The sequence below is a fragment of the Thunnus thynnus genome, chromosome 10, assembly GCF_963924715.1.
Source record: "Thunnus thynnus chromosome 10, fThuThy2.1, whole genome shotgun sequence".
Taxonomy (NCBI): Eukaryota; Metazoa; Chordata; class Actinopteri; order Scombriformes; family Scombridae; genus Thunnus; species Thunnus thynnus.
This window is the reverse complement of record NC_089526.1, coordinates 6,735,089-6,755,723: the sequence shown is the minus strand read 5'-3', so window position 1 is coordinate 6,755,723 and position 20,635 is coordinate 6,735,089. Positions and strand designations below refer to the sequence as shown.

General features: G+C 38.1%; 1 protein-coding gene across 1 annotated transcript; it reads left to right on the top strand.

Annotated features, from left to right (window-relative positions):
* Window positions 1-1,025: 1,025 nt before the first annotated feature.
* Window positions 1,026-20,092, top strand: LOC137190923 (retinoic acid receptor beta-like). Its single transcript, XM_067600657.1, has 8 exons — window positions 1,026-1,687; window positions 6,268-6,422; window positions 7,433-7,574; window positions 11,641-11,807; window positions 14,048-14,224; window positions 16,235-16,439; window positions 16,599-16,757; window positions 17,872-20,092. Exons 1-8 carry the CDS (start codon window positions 1,528-1,530, stop codon window positions 18,069-18,071), a joined length of 1,365 nt encoding a protein of 454 aa, XP_067456758.1. The 5' UTR covers window positions 1,026-1,527; the 3' UTR covers window positions 18,072-20,092.
* The last annotated feature ends 543 nt before the right edge of the window (window positions 20,093-20,635 follow it).

Below are 20,635 nucleotides of genomic sequence, written 5' to 3'. Positions count from 1 at the left end.
CTCCTTTTGCTTGATATTAATTATTATGGTGCCAAACGCTAACCATAAAGTTTAATACATTGTTTTTTCAAATTTATGATGCGATCAGAAATAATTCTGTATGAATAAAGTTAGACTGCCAGGTGGCTCGGATGCAGTGCTGTATCTTTAAATGGCTTTTAAATATTTTTATTTTTCTTCTGTATTTGACACCATTAATAAACTCTTTTCAGAAACTCAGAGGAAACAAAAACGTTTAAGCACAAAGAAAAAAATATAATTTAATCATTGATGATAAGAAATTAAAGCTGCAACAATTAGAAAATTAACCACTGAATATTTTGATCATGGATTTGTAATTTTGAGTCCTTTTTAAGAAATTTTCTGATTCCAACTTCTCAAATGTGAATATTTTCTAGTTTCTTTAGTTTTCTTATGATCATAAACTGATCATCTTTGGTTTGTGGACTGTTGGTCGGGACAAAACAAGACATTTGAGGACATCACCTTGAGCTTTTGGAGACAGTGATTGTCATTTTTCACCATTTTTGGACATTTTATAGACCAAAAGATTAATCGATTAATTGAGAAAATAATCAACAGTTGAATCTATAATGAAGATAATTGGTAGCTGCAGCCTTAAAAGGAATAATCATTGATATTTTAGCATGTAGAAAGTGTTAATGAATCAATAATGTAACACTCTGAAGGAGACATGAATCTTTTTTCTTTTGAAACTTGAGAATATTTTATTGTAATGCTTGTTTATATGGTGGCCCAAAAGTGACACAAGAAATAAATAAATGTGAAAATTTAAAAAGCAAAAATCAGAATTTGCACATTTACGTATTTCTTCTTTCGTGGCAACATTTTAATTAATTAATTTATAATAAATCACTGTCATTTATTAATTTATTTTCCATCCAACTATTGGACGCCCATATGTTTAGGCTACTTTAACTGAAAAGTTTGAAGTTTGTAGGACTTTTTTTTCACCATAGTATCGATAGTTTTAGTCCAGTGGAGGATTTGAGCTGCACCGCTGCTGGTGATGTCAGACAGAGGCTGGGTCATCTGAAGGTCAGCAGCAGACGAGGTTCATGGAGAGTTCAGGCGCATACATTAGGTAACACCATCGGTCGCAGTGACATAACTAGTATGAAGCAGGTTGAGTTGAGACATTCGTCAATAAAGAAGAGATAAGACGAAGAAGACGAAGAAGAAGAAGAAGTCCAGGAACAAACTTTGTTATGCAAAACAGCCTCCACATCTCGATCTGTTTAATCTCTTTCTCTCTGCTGGAGCGGCTACAGTCGGCTGTCTGCTGGCTGCGCGTCAACATGCGCACAATTTCTAACCGATTATGGAGGATAAACGTCTAAACCCGACCGTACAGGCCTATCTGAATGTAAAATTAGACATGTTTTATTGCTGAAAAAAAAAACTGTTTGCATCCATTACAAACTTGCATCCAGCGCGCACAGGAGGTGCAAACAGAGAAACCGGACCCGCTGTGAAGGATACGTCTCCATACGCGGACTTCACACCATGTTTGATTATATGGAATTTCAAGCTTTCGGTCCCGGAGAAATCCTGGACTTGTACGTATCCAGCCCTGCGTGCATGCTGCAGGAGCAAGACCAGGATCTGGCAGCCTACTTCCCAGAGCTGATCGAGCCGGACTGGCAGACTCACCGATGCTCGCAATGTAGGTGGAAAAGTGATGTTTTTAAGTCGAGATTTGAATCAGTGATGCTTATTGGGAACAAAAATATTAAACTATAGAGTCATGTTGGTGACCAACATAAAGAAAACGTCTAAACACAAATCAATAACATTCTCTACATCATTTCAGGTGGATTTACTCTTCATCTCATCACAGATTAATTGGTTTTTACCCTGCAGTTTATTTACCATATAATTTGATATATCACGTGTTATATGTTACTTACAGTAAAGGGCAGGTTGGTGCTGCAATATAAGAATGATCCTCCCACTAAAGGAAAACACCAGAACATTATGGAGCTCTGGCACCTCAATCGAATAATCTTTCATAGATAATAAATATAGATAATCTTGAACATCTTCACTGAATTGCTGTATTGTCATTTAATTTATGGGATAAATCCACTGTCTGCCATGTTGTGTCTTTTCTACGCCTGGATAATGTCTCTTTTTGTCTCTTCATGTTCATTCTGATTGACGTTCTCCTCTAATCGTGTCTGGAGGACTTTACTTTCCACAGTCATACACTCATGATTTACATCCAGTCGCCAGTTTATTATGTACAACCAGCTAAAACTAACATAATAATATCATATCCTTAATGAATGTACACTATAATGTTCAGCTTTGGTTGAAATTGTTTTCTAATGGTGTTATAATTCACATTTATGGTCTTTTTGGAGACTGTAGTTCACCAGTGATTCACTCCATTTATATTAGTGAGCAGAAAAACACTCAGTATATGAATGAATGCAGTTCAACAGCCTTCAAAATAACTATCAGGTTGAATCAGCATCTATGTAAAACAGGTTCAACAAAAACTGAACATTATATCCTTGACGGAGGGTGGGTTTATCATTGTAGTAGACTGCGTTACTTTTACAAGTTTACTACTTACAGTAATAAACTGGAAGCTGAGTGTGAAACGTTTGCGTGTGCGTTTCCTGAAGGGTTTCGTCATTCTCGCAGGTGTTTTTATTTTTTGACACGTTTCGACAGACTGAGAGCAGCAGAAAGCAGGATACTGTACGTGAGTCGGTGACGGTGTGGTGGTCTGCGTTTGGGACGACGCAGGGCCGGTCAGTTTGGGGTCACAGTGGGTTCATCGGACGGTCACCAGCTCAGGAGGTCAGAGAAGACCGAGACCGTTGAGTCCAAAACATTTAAACTTTTCACATAAGAAAAACTGCAAAAATCAAATCTCTTTTGCACTTTTTTGAGTATTTTTTAAGTATTTATAATCAGGAAAAGATAAAAGCAGGTTCAGATTTTTCTTTTCAACAAACTTTATTTATATATTTTTTAAGTTTCTACAATTGAACATCACGTCAGGGGAGAGAAAACAGTATATATACACTTAACACAACACTTCAGATAAATAAATAAAGAACTAAATAACAATAAATAAGTAATATGAGCAAAATAAAACATAAAAAATAAAGGAAATAAGGAAAAAGTATCTGTTAATCAGTTTTATAGTTTTAACCACCTTCTTTCTCAAAGAAACATAAATTATTTCAAGATAATGTTTGACATTGTTAATGAAAACTTCTCTTAGTTTTGATTTATGGATGTTTACTGTTTAGCTGGAAGCAGAATGAGTCCTCTCTCTTAACATTAGTATAGGCGAGGCAAGTTTCTCTGTGTTAGGGCTGCAAGTAATGATTATTTTCATTATCGATTGATATGTCGATTATTTTCTGGATCAATCTCTTAGTTGTTTGGTCCATAAAATGGTGAAAAATGTCACCAAAGTCCAAGATGAGACTTTAAATGTCTTGTTTTGTCCACAACCCAAAGATACTCGGTTTACTGTCATAGAAAACTAAAGAAACCAGAAAAAATTCATATTTGAGAAGCTGAAATCAGAGAATTTGGAAATTTTCTTCTTAAAAAAATACTTTAAACAATGAATTGATTAGTTGCTGATTAATTTAATAGTTGGCAGCTAATCGATTAATCGACACGTTGTAGCTCTAATTTGTATAGCACCTCTCACTCACAAGGGCAATTCAAGGTGCTTTACATGGTGTATTAAAGGGTTAAAAAGGGAAAAAATGCAAATTTGAAAGAATAGAAACCTTAAAAAATACAAAAAAGTTCAGAACAGAGACACAAATAAATACAGGAGAGATAAAGATGGTTGATGAGGGATACTTGAGGTTCAGATAAAGGCTGTGATGAACATAAACGTTAACTTACATTTAATCAAGTCTAACCAAAAATAACATTTTCAAACTGCAAGAACGTTTGCAGGAATACACAAGAAATAACGTCAAGGACAAAAAAAAAACAAAGATCTTTAGTATGAAGGTCACAGAAGGATCAGTTAGCTTCAACGTCCTGCCTGAATCTTTTTATATACAACTTGAAAAGGCATCTATGAATGAGCTCATACACAACATATTTCACTGCTCACAAGTTGAGATTTTGTAATTTTACTCAGCCACATCATGCACATCCTTCTTTTCCGTAAAACGAAATCTGATATTTCAGCTTAAAAAAACCTTTCACACCCTTAAAATTCTTCGTCTATGTAGGTTAAATTGATTTTCACAACGCATCGTCGCATACATCAAACAACACCACCTAAATTGGAGGGCAGCCTCTTCTCCCCTTCCCCCGACCAAATCACTTAGCAGAGCATTAGTACACCGCCTCGCCACACACACTTTCTGTTTCTTCTCCCTCCCTCTGTCCCTCTCTCATCAGTCAGTTGGGCTTGTGGCATGCTCCTGCATTGTGTTGTGTTGGGAGAGCAGCTCGGGCTGATGGGGGTGTCCTCGTTTGACCCACTGATTTCAGGTTCAACCAGAGGCCACGGGTTCAAGGGGATGGAGATGGAGATGAGCAATTTTTCTCGTTTTGTCCCCCTTTTCCAGGCGGCTTTCTTCGTTTTCTGTCAGTGTTGGAAACGGTGGAGGTGATCAGAGAGTCGGCAGGGGAGGCTGAGCCCCACAGACGGGAGCAAATCCTCCTAAAAAGGGTTTCAAGTCAGGGGGGAGAGAGGGGACGGGGGGGGGTTGTGTGTTGTGCTTGATGGAGTGAAAGGATTGAGGTTAAAGCTGTGCTTACAGTACAATATGTGAATTTACATCCGCAGATATTAAAGAGACGACAAAATGACACAGAAACACGGGTGACGGGTGAGTCCAGCTTAATCTGGACAAAAGTTTGAGTCAGTTTAGTGTTTTCCCAATATAGTTCTGGTTTCTTACTTCCTGAAGGAGAAGTGCAGATACTCAAATTCAGAATTTTGTTTGAGGAAACTGAGCGACGTTTCTTAATCTGAATTAGAGGGGGATGGGAAGCTTTTCTCTGTTGCCTCAGAGTCTGAGAAGGGCTGATAAGACGGGTGTAGCCTTACATGAAAGTCCCACCCAGTGAACAGTGCCTGAAGTGATGCTCTTCAATCATACTGTGAGATGAAAGTTCGACTATGTGTAATGAGTTGTCCCTCAAATCACAGAGCACTGAAATTGAAATTGATCAGACTGAGCATCTGTCATTAAGATAATATTTAATCAGGTGCTAACAGCTTGTCTCTCTGTGTGTCCCTTAACGCCGACAGTCTTCTTCTCAACCTGCAAGTTGAACGTTTTTCATTTTCTAGTTTTCACAATTTCCCACCTTTCTATAATTATTAAATGAATGAATAAATAAATAATTATTTCCTAGATACTGCAACTGGATAAAGTCTAAAGCCCCCAGAGGCTGTAATGACCATTGCACCCCATAATACAAAAATGTTGGTTTTAACAAATATACTGACAGTCCAGCTGTTGTCAGAGCCTGCACAGTAGTGGGGCTGGAATGTAAAGTTTTTTTTCCCTGAAGGCTAAAGTAATTAAAAGTCCCCCCTGTGAGCACCGAAAATTCAATGGCAATATGTCAGTAGGTCAATATGTCAATCAGGGCTGCAACTAACAGTTATTTTAATTGATTGATTTCTCTACAAGATGAAAAATAGTGAAAAATGCCGGTTATAATTTGATGTCCTCAAATGTCTTGTTTTGTCTGATCAGTTTACTATCATGAATGATGCATAAAAGTTTCAAAGCCTCACATTCAAGAAGCTGCAACCAGCCAATTTTAGCAGTTTTGCTTTAAAAAAAATTACTAAAACTATTATTCAATTATCAAAATAGTTGCTGATTAATTTTCTGCAGATTGATTAATCAACTAATAGTTGAAACTTTAAATTAGATTGTGAGATGTGATATTTTTGCCAGAATGGAAAGAGTTCATCCTGAAAGTGGTCAATTTTCTGGTGTTCTGCCATTAAATTTGTGTACAAGTGTAACTTTTGGCCTGATGCTGTTGCAAGAGGAAAAGGTCTGAAGGTCACAGACACACTAGGATTCAATTTCCTAAAGATAATGAATGTTCAGAGCAAATTGATGTGATAATCTGGAGAGTTTAATAGTTGTCGAAGTGTTGGACGGTCTGTGGTCACTGTGCTGCAAGTGGTGCATAAAACATCTTCTGTTTCCCCTTCGATAAGTAAAATACAATAACATCCAGACTTAAAAGCATATCACATTCTCTCCTGTGTGTTTACAGCAGTGGGAAGTCAGAGCTCCAGCTCCAGCTCAGATGACCTGTTCACCAGCCCCGCTTCCCCTCCGCCGCCGCCTCGCACTTACAAGCCCTGTTTCGTCTGTCAGGACAAATCCTCCGGTTACCACTACGGAGTCAGTGCCTGTGAGGGCTGCAAGGTAACATGTCAGGCCTGCTCCTCACTAAAAAAATATTTTAGTATTTAATTTATTCTCCATTTAAGTGGTTTACAAAGAACAGCGATCTCTTTTATGCAAGTTGTCATTTTGTAACTGAGATCAACTCCAAAGCTCACAAAAACTAAGTCTCTAATGTTATTTTAATGACTGACGTAAATAAGAGCTGCAACTAATGATTGTTTTCATTATTGGTTAATCTGATGATTATTTTCTCGATTAATCAATTTGTTGTTGTGTCTGAAAATGTCAGAAAATAGTGAAAAATGTTGATCACTGTTCCCCGAAGCCCAAGATGCAACTTAAATTATCTTGTTTTGTCTCAACAAACAGTCAACTACCCAAAGATATTGATTTTACTGTCATAGAAGACTAATGAAACCAGAAAATATTCACATTTCATAGGCTAGAAAGAGAGAACTTTTGCATTTTTTCTTAAAAAAAATGAGTCAAATGATTAACTGGCTATCAAAATAATTGGCAATTAATCTTCTGTTATTCAACTAATTGATTAATCGGCTAATCGTTGCAGCTCTAGAAGCAAACATGTTTATGTATGATATGTTTTTACACCGTTTTATTGTGTTCAGTCACATTAATCTGTTATTGATTACTGTATTAACTCAGACAACATCACTATCGGGCCTGAACTTTGTCCTGATAAACCGTGTGTGTGTGTGTGTGTGTGTGTGTGTGTGTGTGTGCGCGCATGTGTGTGTGTGTGTGTGTGAGTGTGAACAACATGGTGTTCAGTCAATATTAACAGTGACATCCACTTGCAATAGAAAACATAGACCCATAACTTTTCCAACATTCAAATTTTAAATTATTATCATTATTTTTCAACTAACTCCACAATTTTATGAATGAATATGTCAGCTTACATGGTCCAAAAAAATAACAGATTGGCCCTTTAAGTATAGGCAAGATTATTTTCATACCATTGTCACTCATTAATAACATCTTCTATTACTTCTCCGGTGCCTCTGCAGGGCTTCTTCCGCCGCAGTGTGCAGAAAAACATGGTGTACACCTGCCACCGGGACAGAAACTGCATCATAAACAAGATCACTAGGAACCGCTGTCAGTACTGTCGGCTCCAGAGGTGCTTCGCTGTGGGAATGTCCAAGGAGTGTAAGTGTACGCAGGAGGCCTCGTGAGACTCGTATGTTCAGTAAAACATCCCACTGGACTCTCTCTCATGTTTGAAAATCATGTGTTACGCCTCGCAGCATTTGTTAGATTCCAAAATTAGTCATTCACAATCCAGAAAATGCAACATCTGCTCTTACAGAATTAAATAAATAAAGAGGAAATGATGAAACCGTCGAGGATAGTAGATAGTAGATGTTCTTTGTCAAAGAGTTGCATATTAGAGGCCACTGAAAGGTCAGTGTGACAGTCATGAATTATCGTCTCAAGTGTATCATTTGCGTGTTTTGTAAGATGAGTTTCATGTTTCATGAGTGATTCATTAAAGCAACAACACAGTGCAAGAAATGCACATTTAGTCTGACTTGGAAAATCTGTTTTATGAATAATTACCATTTACCTTTTAAGGCCCCAGGAAAGGCAAATCTATGATTGGCTCTTAATTATGTCATTTGGGTAAACACCTAAAAAGTGAGAACATAGCCTCTGACGTAGTGGTGTAATTCTTTAAAAAGTCTCTTCCCCTTCCCTTGTGACTGGGTTGCAGTTAGGTGTGGCTAAGCAATAAAAAACGTCATAAATGTCAGCCCAGTCATATTTAGGAAGATGACTGATGTGACTGTCCAGCCAAGCTGACTCCACAACACTTCCTGTTGTCTTCCCCGTGGCAAAACAGTGCACTGCACTTTTCTTTGCTTTTAGCTAGATTGAGATTTCAAATTAGCCTGACATGGTTTGAAATCTACTGTGTTAAGCTAACTAGCAGAACACCCAAATCTGTATTAATCACTGGGTTGATAAGTAGCTCAACAGTGTAGCATAGCAAAGCTAATGCTAACCATTTCATGTAAGCGAATGGAAGATGCTAAAACACTTAGCTTATAGGTATTGTTCAATAAAAACACAGATATGTGTGGTCTAGTCTGCTAGTTAGCTGATTAGTCAAGATAACTAGCAGATTACTGGTGTAGTTGATAATAAGCTCGAAAGTTTGCATAGGAAAGCTAATGCTAACTGTTTCATGTAAATGAATGGAAAATGCTAAAACGATTAGCGCCATACTCCGGGAGGTATAGTTAAATAAAAACACAGATTAGGGTGCTCTAACCTAGTTGACCAGTTAGTCGATTAGTCAAGCTTTGTAATCAAGTAGGGTCCATTTGATAGATTTGGTACTTTATTCCATGGCAGCAAAATATTTTAGTGATTGAATGGAAATTAAAATTGTAATTGAGCTGAAAGTGAGCTGTCAATCAAGCGTGATCTGAACACGCCGCCACAATCCTGAGAAATGGTTTGAGCAGCCAAACGAGTTGTTTTTGAACTTGGTTTTCTAATAGTTATAGACGTTTATCTTCAATCAGATTTTTGTGGACGTTTAATGAGACAATCAACTTTGATATCGTATATGCATTTTTACTATTTCTATTATTATTATTTCTATTACTATTGTTTTATTTTTGCTTTGTTAAATTATCTACAGGACCACTGAGTTTTTTAGAATATGAACTCTCTTTAACCCCTTAATGCAAAACTATAATTTCAGCTTAATTCCTGTAATCTTCTTAAAGACGCTTTATTTGTTACAGCTTAAAGGGTCAGTTCACTTAAAATTAAAATATATTCATAGATTATCTACCAATTTTATAATTTATTTTTATTTATTTGTCTGTTTTCACATTAACATTTTTTGTTTTGATTTGTACACAAGGACATATTTATAAAAACACACTAACCTACACACTTATACATGAATTCAAAGTGAACCATTTGTGCAAGAGCAGCAGGGAGCTAAAAGCTTATACAAAGAAATCTCCTAAAAATTCAAGACCAGATTAATAGAATTGCAATAAATCGAAATAATGGGAGGTGGACTTTCAGCACCTCTAGTGGTATCTAATCATGGAGACAGTTTTGGTTTCATATCCTCTGAGATTTCAGCATAGAAGTGAATAGACTTTTGTTTGTGGTGTTGAAAGCATTGAACGTTTGAAAAGCCAAAGCGAAACGTGTCTTTACCAAACAACGTCCTGGTTATGCAAGATAATCTGCAGACTTCTGTGTACAAGTATTTTCTAGTTTTGCTAAAAAAAAAATTGTTCCTAATGTACAGACTGGTTTGTGGATTATCCAGTGTTACTGAGACGCTGTATTTCTGGGCCACAGTGTTTAAAATGTAATTTTTTAATGTTTGAATTACATTGATTAGTCAATTAATCTGTTGATTAGTCATTTGTTCTTTCTTTTCACTGAAAACAGTGAAAAACGTCCATCACTGTTTCCCAAAGCCCGAGATGACGTCCTCAACTGTCTATGACCCAGAGATTTTTAGTTTACTATAGTGGAAGATTAAATAAACCGGAAAATATTCACATCTGAGTAACTGGAATCAGAGAATTTGGACATTTTTTCTTAAGAAAATGACTCAAAACGATTAATCAGTTATCAAAACAGTGGGAGATTAATATTCTGACGATCTTACCCTTTAAAATATGAACTTTTAAATGACTAATTGGGAGCTTCTCAGTGAACTCCAGCACTCTACAACAGAAACTCAGAGTCTGTGTTACCCAGAAGTGCAGTGACCTAGATAACTAAGTGTGTGTTACGTGTTGGGAGCCACGGACAGCGATAGGGCAGCAGAAACGGATCATACCAGCCACATGTTCTCATTGTTGCTCGTTCACACTCAGACACACACACACACATATTACATAAGTGCATCACATGTAGCAGACAGATGGATGATATGTAACTGCTCGCCGGCCGCCTCAGTCAGTGTGTAACATGATCTGACTTTTAGTGTTTACACACTGACGGGCGGACTGGATGTAGGGCATCCAGAGTGGGGAGGAAGAGGAGGAGGAGGAGGAGGGGGGGGAGTGGAGTGTGGAAGGCAGACACTGAGGTGTTGCATAATCCTGAGCTACCCTGACATGTGCATAGCTGCCTGAGCCAAGTCAGTGGGACGCACTGAAACGTGTTGACACCGTTACTGAAGCGTTTATTAAAGGCTAACCTGGTTAGGATGCATCAGCCTGCTTCACATGCTCCCTCATGTAAAAAAAAAAAAAAAAAAACATCCACAGAGCTCACTGTCAACTGTTTTCACAGAAAACTACTCTCTACTAAAGAAAGAGTTTAAATGAAAACTGATGACAGTTGAGTTTTTTAAGGGGTGTGACTGCTGATGTTTTATATTCTTCTCATGTGCAGAGCCAAACCAACAATGAACTGATGCTACTTACAAGAATGGTGTGTGTATCTGAAGCTTGATATATTTTATTCCTCTGTGCTGTAGCCCTCCGTTATTGTCCAAAAACTACAAAAAACACGTCAATGAGCCACACTGTTGCACAAGGTGACATGTTCTTTATATCATGGAGAGTTTGGGTTTGTTAGTTTGTTTGGAAGCGGCTCCAGAGACTAATAACAGCGATCACGTTTTTGCTTTGCTAGCTTGTTGTGCTACATACCTCAACCTCTTGACTTTGTATTACATTATAAATTTGTCAAAGAACTTCGATACAAAGTGAAGAGACTGTGATATGTGGCACAACAAGCTCGTGAAGCAGTGACAACAGAGCTGTGTTCTCACAAATGCTCATGGGTGTCGGCCGCACAAGCAACTTCTCTCCTGACACTGAAAATATTATCACTGTCTTAACCCTTTGGAGACGTTTCTAAACAGACAACAGTAACCATTTCCTTTGGGGTGAAGGAACATATCACCCAGTGCAACGGTGTGACTCATTGGCATGTTTTTAACAACGAAGGTCGACAGCACAAGTCAGGCTTTGGATACATGCACAATACTTGTAAGCAGGAGCAGTTCATTGTTGTTTTGGCTCTGCATATGACATATATAGAAAATCTCCAGCCATAACTTTTAAATTTTATTTTTAAATGCTTTAACACCACAATAAAAATTCAATTCACCTCCCTTGTTTTTGGGGTGAAGGCAGGTCCCTCAGTAATAAAACCAAAACTAAACTACACAAGTATTCCTTTAACGTCTTATAATCTGCATCATCCTTTCCCCCTCCAGCGGTGAGAAATGACAGAAACAGGAGAAAAGGGAAGAAGGAAGCGGTGAAGATGACGATCATGGAGACGTACGAGCTGACAGCAGAGCTCGGTCTGATTGTGGAGAAGATCTGCAGGGCCCACAGAGACACCTTTCCCTCCCTGTGCCAGCTGGGAAAATACACCACAGTGAGTCACCGCAAGAGACCCGACTGTTAAAATAATATTCCTCAACAGAGAGAAAACAGCCTGCGGAGAGTAAAGAGAGTAAAAGATCAAAGCTGCCCTCTCGGTCTAATAGTTTATTTGATTTCATTTGATTCAGATGAAGGATAGCATGAATGTAACCATGTATGTCCGTTGCTGCTGCTAATGGATGACATCCAACAAAAACACAATCGAAACATAACAGGATATATACATGGAAGTAGCTTATTTATCTCAAAATGTGCCACTTTTCACTCATTTTTTAAACAGCTGTAGAAGAAGGAGAGTCGTTGATTTGAAGCTGAAATGATTAGTCAATGAATTAATAAGAATATTCAAGCAAAATACCAAACATTTGGTTGTTTTTAGCTTCTCAAATGTGACAATTAGCTTCTTTTCTTTCTCTTACATTAAAGCAAACTGAATAACATTTATAGACTGTTTTAGACTGTTGGTCAGACAAAAAGGAATTTGATGACGTCGCCGTGGGATGGGCGTTTTTACTATTTTTTGACATTTTCTAGACCAATGATCAATCAAAGTCAGATTATTAAAAGACTGGCTTCATAGAAAACATGACTTTCAAATGTAACGTTATTGAGGTGTAAAAGCCTTATGGGAAATGTAGGAAATGTCGCCTGTGATCCGTAGCAAGAAGAGATTTTAGGGTCAGTGGCATTTAAAGCGCTACTACGCATGTGAATATGTTTCATCTTGTTAACTGAAAGGTCAGAGCTGCTCACAGGCTGAACTCAAACACGCTACAACGTACATTTCAGTTTCTAAAAATCTCTTCTAGTTTCAAATTATAAATGTCATCTGTTAACATGCAGCAGGGAGAGTTCAGTAGAACTGGGTCAATGACAAATCAATTTATTGGGATGACAATATAGCTTATTGTTAACATGCTTACTTTAACCTCCCTATTCAGCATTAATAAGCAGTATATTAACCTTAAATAAATGGGTTAAAACACCCTATAGTGCTGTTTTAAGCAGATATCAGTTTATTTGTGTATTTGTCAAAATCTATACATACAAACCCCAGTTCATGTTTTGGTGGTGAGACAAAGAACTAGTTTTACACTCTAACACAATACATTGTCCGCTTTTTTTGTTATTTTATTTAATCTTTTAATCTGATGCTTTTGTTCTATCAGAAGACCAGCTGAGGAGTAAAATGTGCTTCGCTAAAAAAACTTTGCTTTGTCATCAACAATATACGTACAGTCAAAAAGCACAGTGTGTGTGTCGTTCACGCAAACTGTGACACACACATCAAACAGGAATAACCGCACACAAAAATTCCTCTGTGTCACAATGTATATTGTATCTGGGTGTCGCCCTTTTTAAAGATATGTGAATGGTTTTGCAAGTCGGCAGAAGTGAGCAGTGCCGGGAAGTGTGAGCAAAAACACTAAATGCAGAAGGAATAACAAACTGACTGCCTGTTGCATTGAATCTCACTGAAATATTTTATTTTTTACTCAGTTTTATTGAGTTTTATTGTATTTTATTGCTTGTTTGTAACCTTTTATTTATAAAGTGCCTAAAATGTTTATTAAATGCAATTTATGTGAAGTACCTTCAGCTACATTTCATGTATAAGAGGTGCAAATAAAGTTTATTATTATTATATTATTATTATTATACACTTCCTGGTTGAGATTATTCAGGGATCATAAAAAATGCTAAAACCTTAAATTTTCCTAAATTTAATGCCTCAAAAAGTATATAATATACTTTATACTTTATATAGAGATCATAGCCTTTTCACCTTTAATATCTGTTTTTTAACATTAGTCAAAATAGTCAAAATGTTTAATATTGTGCACCTCTGATTAAGATAGATACTGAAAATACAGTAGATCAAAGATCAGTCTGAACTCCTCAACTCCTCTCTTGCTTTCTTTTAGTCCTTGGATGAACACAATGTTTTTTGCTTCTATCAGCTTACAAAGACTGCTTTTAGTTTTGTGAAGGTTACATTATAATTGTGTGATTCTTCAGTTTGAACAGTCTGTGCTCCATTAACAAGCAGTGATGACAAACTATTTTGTTGGTTTATTTGGCCTCACATTCTTAATCAAGTTGTGTCTTTTTTAAAGTTGTTTATTGTGGCTTTCTCAATCTTGCCAACATGAACCCGAAGAGCTCTTTTAACAGCGGAAAAACAAACATCTGACAGATTTTTCCTCCCATCTTTTTCCTCTCTCCATCCAGAACTCCAGCTCAGACCACAGGATCCAGCTGGATCTCGGCTTGTGGGATAAGTTCAGCGAGCTCGCCACCAAGTGCATCATCAAGGTGGTGGAGTTTGCCAAGCGGGTACCTGGCTTCACCGGCCTGACCATCGCCGACCAGATCACTCTGCTCAAAGCCGCCTGCCTGGACATCCTGGTACGTCCATGCGACCTAAAACAAGTTGAGCTCTCCAAAAAAAAAAGGAAACAAATTGCAGTTTAAGCTCTGTGATGAATCCTAAAGACAAGCTGGTGATTATATTTTACATTCACCCATGCACGATTTTCTTAAACTGAATGACCTGATTGACGCCTCAACGTACTCGCACAGTCACAGCTCCTACTGTGATTCACACTTTATGTGGATCTTGAATCGCGCTGTCAGCCGACATTCATGCCACAGACAAACCAGCCTGGCAGGCTGGCAGACAGAGCGGCCCTCGGGCAGAGTGTGCTGCATGTTTTATTCTCCTTCATCCTCCCTCTGTCTCCTCTGTCATTCACTGGCAAGCCTTTCTGTCTCCGCCACCGCTGGAGCCTCCTGTCACACCTGACGATGATTCGCTCTGACGCCCTCTGATAGCTGAGAGGGAATTCCATGTACGATCACATGCTCCTCTGTGTCGCATTTTTACACATTTTTTCCTGATGAGGCGTTCTGGGATTTTTGTATTCGCCAAAAACCTCCTTGTTTGATCATCATTTTTGTTGCTCTCCCTGCCGCCACGAATCAGTCTAAACCTAAAATAAAACAATGCAATAAATGCACAGTTCCAGTGGGCTATGCATGGGCTTGTATTTATGTTATTCATCAGGGACAGTGCACAGTAATCAACATTAAAGGTGCAGTGTGTAGAATTTAGTGGCAACTAGCAGAACAGACTTGGCAGAAATGGAATATAATATTCATAATTATGTTTTAATTAGTGTATAATCACATGAAAATAAGAATCGTTGTGTTTTTGTTACCTTAGAATGAGCCCTTTATATCTACATAGAGAACAGGTCCTCTTCCATGAGGCCCACCATGTTCCTACAGTAGCCCAGAGGGGACAAACCAAACACTGGCTCTGAGAGAGGGCCTTTTGCATTGTTTGCAAGTTTCACAGCCAGTTAGCCAAGATTGATTCATTTTTATCTGCTGTCCATTGCATAGGAATTACAACCAGACACCTAACACATACATTATACTACAAAGATGATGTCATAAAAGAAAAGAAGAAGCATTATTAAACAGCAACAGAGCTAAAAAATGTACATCGGTCACACGGACTGCATTCCTAAGTTACAAAACTGTTTATGACAAAGCTTCACACCCTCAAGCAAGACGAGTAGTTAGCAAAGCACTTCAGCAAAGGCACATTACACAGTCAGGAGTCCCACATACAAGTTAGAAGCTCTAAAAAAAAAACCCAAAACCACTGATCACTTCCCTCTCCAGGCATCATCCAGTGGCCTTAAATAGGATTACATATCATCTGCCTCGTTAGTTTTATGGCGAATGAATAAAGCTACTGAGTTTTGTTGGGATAGATTGAGTTGATCAAAAGGCAGATTGACTAAAAGTGTTCTTTCACAGTGTGATGATAAAACTTTATTCTTGTGATTTTGTTTTAATGCATATTAAGCTGGAAGACTTTTACTGTGAATCAGGTGGTGGAAGGCATCTTAGAGCAGTTTTGCACAGTATTACCGTTAAACAGTGAATTAGAAATAACAACGAGTCTCTGATAGTAGCCTGTCTCAAATGAAGGCCTGTTGTATTTAGATTTTAGAAAAAGGCTCTGCCCGTTATTTGACAAATTACAGCACAAATTCTTTGAAAACAAAGTGTGACGGTGGAGCGATTAGATAAATACTTCAGGCTGGTGGAAACTCACCTGCCTGAAGTATTTATCTTTGCTGATTTAATTCATCTTGATGTTTGGCAAAATAAAATGTACAAAGATACTGAAATTGGGAAACACACATGGGTACAATTATGACATTCAGCTTGATTTTTCTCTGGAGCCAACACAAGAAGTTATTAAAATATTTGTTAGATTTCCTGAAGCTGCTTCTTCTTGTCTTGTTTCATTATGGTCAACACATCAATAACTGTAAGATATTCTTAATTTTTAAGCAATTCTTAATTTACCCAATCTGTTTTCTCTCTTGTCCTGTCCAGATCCTGAGGATTTGTACTCGCTACACTCCTGACCAGGACACCATGACCTTCTCTGACGGGTTGACCCTTACCCGGACTCAGATCCACAACGCCGGATTTGGACCGCTGACAGACCACGTTTTCACATTTGCAGGACAGCTGCTGCCGCTGGAGATGGACGACACAGAGAGCGGCCTCCTCAGCGCCATCTGCCTCGTCTCTGGAGGTACTGAAGCCTGGACGCAACTTTTATAGTTTGGAAAAAGTGGTGAAATATAAGCTTTTATCTATGCCAATAACGTGCTAAATCTTCACTTCTGGAAGGGAAACATTAATGTCTGAAATGTTGTTGTTTATGATCTGTCTTCTCTGTGTGTTTGAACAGACCGTCAGGATCTGGAGGAGCCGTCCAAGGTGGAGGTGCTGCAGGAGCCGCTGCTGGAGGCACTGAAGATCTACTCTCGCAAGCGGCGGCCCAGCATGCCCCTCATGTTCCCCAAGGCCCTCATGAAGATCACTGACCTGCGCAGCATCAGCGCCAAAGGTCAGAAACCACTGACCTTATGAACGTTCTTCATATATAACTAATTATTTAAATACTATAACTACTATGAGTAAGTGCATATACATTTGTTAAGTGAAGGAAACTATTTTGTAGTTTTAGCCCTCATCTCTACTGTCTATGATAATATTATACTTAAAGACATCATTGCTGAAGTCTCAGGGCACTGAGTAATTGTCACAAATGCGTTTTTATACTTGTTGGACCCTTTACTAAGCGACCAGAGGACAAGCAGAGACAGAATCCTTTGGGGAGAGCTGCAGGGGTCCCAAGCAGACTAAAAGAACGGATAGGGCAATCTGAGTACATTTGACAAAAACAAAGTCCAGCCCTCTCAGTCCACAACAGCAGCAGCAGCAGCAGGGACTGCGGTGCAAACAGGATTATTCCTCTACAGAGCCGTCCTGAATCAAAACCGTAAACTAATGAAGTGCTACAAGTGCAGCAGCAGCGGAGCTAAAAGAGTGTGAAGAGCATCGAAGGCTTAAATAGATTTGCTTTTTTGCAAAGGGTTGATTGCATATTGCAGCAAAGTAGAATGTGATGACATGAGTGCAGCGGCGCGGGTTTCGCTCAATCTGGGAGTACAGTGCAGCCCACCCAAAAAACAGCTGATATGTTTAAAAAAACACGCTCTCATGTCCAAACTGCAAAAACAGAACCATTTTTGTCTTGTGATACCATCAGATGGTATCTGGTGAAGGTCACGGGAGAGAAAGAGAGAGGCCTTGAGAGAGAGTTGTGCTTCTTTTTTATCAGATTACAGGTTTGCTGACAGACTTTCTTTGGCATGTAGCTACACGAATGATTTAAAGCTTCAAGCTCTTTTCTTCTTAGGGAGATAAAAGTGTCCTTTATGATCAAGACATGACGCCATTGCATATAGCATATGGATTAAATCTAAGTTTGGGTGCATTTTGGGTCTAATGAATAGTTTTGGTTTGTTAAGTGTCCTGGAGGTATTCGGAGCCAGTTTTAGTGAAAGATCTGTGGTGGGAGCTCTACACTTGGCAACATAATGTGTTAATAAAATACAGTTACACAGGAAGTAATGTGTCCTTTTTTTAAAAAACATTTTCTGTGTCCATTCCCACAGGAGCTGAGCGAGTGGTGACGCTGAAGATGGAGATCCCGGGCTCTATGCCTCCTCTGATCAAGGAGATGCTGGAAGATCTGCAGAACCTGGAGAAAAACCAGAGGAAAGACTCGGAGGAGAGTCGAGCGGAGCAAAACGCCAGCCAGCACACGCACACCGTCTCCTCACAGTATCTAAACTCCTCCGGCTTCTTGCTCTGAAGCCTCTCAGAGAACATTGCATCCCGTCTTACCTCCCAGAGGAAATGCTAACAGTGTAAAACTCCAGATGCAGTCCAGAGGGTTACTAGTGTCTTACCTCAGTCTTTGGTCAGAGAACCGTCTGTGAATATTCACAGATTGGTCGGCAGAGACACCGCTGTGTTTAAAGAGATTCAGTTGTTACACTAACGTCTTCCTTTATTAAAGAAACGCTAATTTCTGTGAGTTAAAATCCTGCTGCAAAGGGAGAAAAAAGAGAAAGATGCAGTAATGTTATAATTTCTGTCACACGTTTTTTTTTTTTTTACTCCCCAGTGGCAGGATCCTCACGTCCACTGGGAATCACTCTTTAACCTTTCTGTGTCGGGTTTCTTCTGTATTTATATTTGCATGAGTTATCACATGGATTAATTTTTTTGACCTCATTAAAAAACAATCCTTTTAGCGGTAGGGTAGCAAAAATAGTAAACATATGGAGCAATTTCTGGGGTTTTTACATATGATTTGAACCTTTTTCACTCATCAAAGTCCACTGTTTGTACACTTGATATATTGATTTGCCCCGTACGTACGTGTAAATAGAAAAAAGCTCTGGACTCATTTGAAAACGATTGGAGAAATAAGCTGTTTTATTTGTGCAAAAGGGAAATATAAATGCAAAAACTTGATTGTGAAGTTTTTACTCGTATCGGTGAATGTTCATAGCTGGCACAAACTGATGTAGCTGAGTTTACGTAGGAAATTATGTAGGAAAAAACCTGCTCAGCGATGCAGTTTGTTTTTGTTTTTTTTGAGTTTTCGTTGATCAGCGGTTGCCAGTGTTCAGAGTCAGTACTCCTCCTGGAGCCAATGAGGTGCATTTTACTTTAACCCCCTCAAATTTAGCATTTATTAGCAGTATATGCACATTTAATAAATGCTTTAAAACACACTATAATGTAGTTGCAAGCAGATGTAAGCATTTTATCATCATTATATACGTTTCCTATGAAGACATATTTTATATTATTACTATATTGTCATTCATTATCTGTTTATACACCAGCCTCCACTTATGGGAAATGCATTAACAAACGCATATATCTAATTACAACTACATTATAGTGTGTTTTAAATATGTATTAAATGTTTATATGCTGCTTATAAAAAGCTACATAACGGACGTGAAAGTGAAGTGTTACATCATTTTGTTAGAAATCTTCCTGATTGTTTTGCAGTATGAAATATAAAGAGTTTATATACTGTAAGTGAACTAATACACAACTTTATTCCTTCCTCCATATTCTAAATGTAAAGTTTTAACATTAACCACATATCGGCTGGTATTGGCAGGGCTGCAATGTTCAGGTTTCAGTAGGCCTACTGAAGCTGAAATTTTTGATACCTTACTTTGATGAGTACTGTATAAAACTTTTTTTTTTTTCATTGAAATGCAGCAGCCGTGCAGGAATTTACTCCTAAATAAAATACGTTGTACTGTAGAAATGAAAAGGAAAAAAATGTAACCACACAGTATATGATGAAATAAACTGTAACTGTAACTGTTCTTGCAACAGAAGGAAAGGGATTATGGGAAATGTGGTCTGCCGTTTGAGAAAACAAAAAAGCTATACATACAGCAGCGTAATCGCATAAAGCTGCAAACAAACTTAAATGAGATTTGTGCCTGAAAAATGTACATTCCACGAAACAGCAAGGAGTGTTTTTATCTGTGTTTATCGATGTAAGTGTAATATCTACTGTAAACAAGCAGCTCATGTACTGTAAGTGTTCATGTGCCTACTCTAAATGTGCCAACATGTTTCCATATCTGGAAATTTTGTGTACTTTGCAAATTTTTTTCAACCTGGAGCAGCAAGTGTGATTTCATTGTTTCTCTCATCCACATTCCACATACAGACAGTATGGCTGTGTACATACGGGATCTATAAGGATTTTTTCATGGTGCATTTATTTGTGATATTATTAACAGATCACATTTCATATGTTTTTGTTGGTCTATTAAAGTCTTGTGTACTGGATTTCGTTGTGCTCTTTAATGTTTCCACTAAAGCTGCCAGCTTCTGTTGTTTCTGAGGTGTCACAGTGGTTGTTGTGTGAGCTGGGAGGCTTTTTGAGGTCAGTTCATCTTCTCTCAAAATCAAGGTTCATACTGCCCCCTGTGGATTTAATAAGGAAGTGCAAAACTATTGAAAGTTGCATCCTGTGAGTTTATGTGTTTAATGGTGTTTGAGCACCAGATTTCACAGTATAATATGCTACTTTGAAAACTGCTGTTTAAGTGAATTATTTGAGCTTTTTCACATTTCATAATTAGCTTTTTTCAGATCTAAAATGTCAGAAGTATGATCGGGTAGTTTCTTTCTGTAAGCTTTACAAAAGAAATGTAATATCTGAGATAGCAGGACAGTTGTGAACACATCTACAGCCTTTTGGTTATTTATGTGCACAGAAAACGGGCTGAAATGTTAAATTTAAAAGATGACCAAGAGCTGACTCTGTTCAGTTTAAACTCCCAGAGTTACCATGAAAGTTGAATCCGGACTCATGAGCCTCTTGGAATT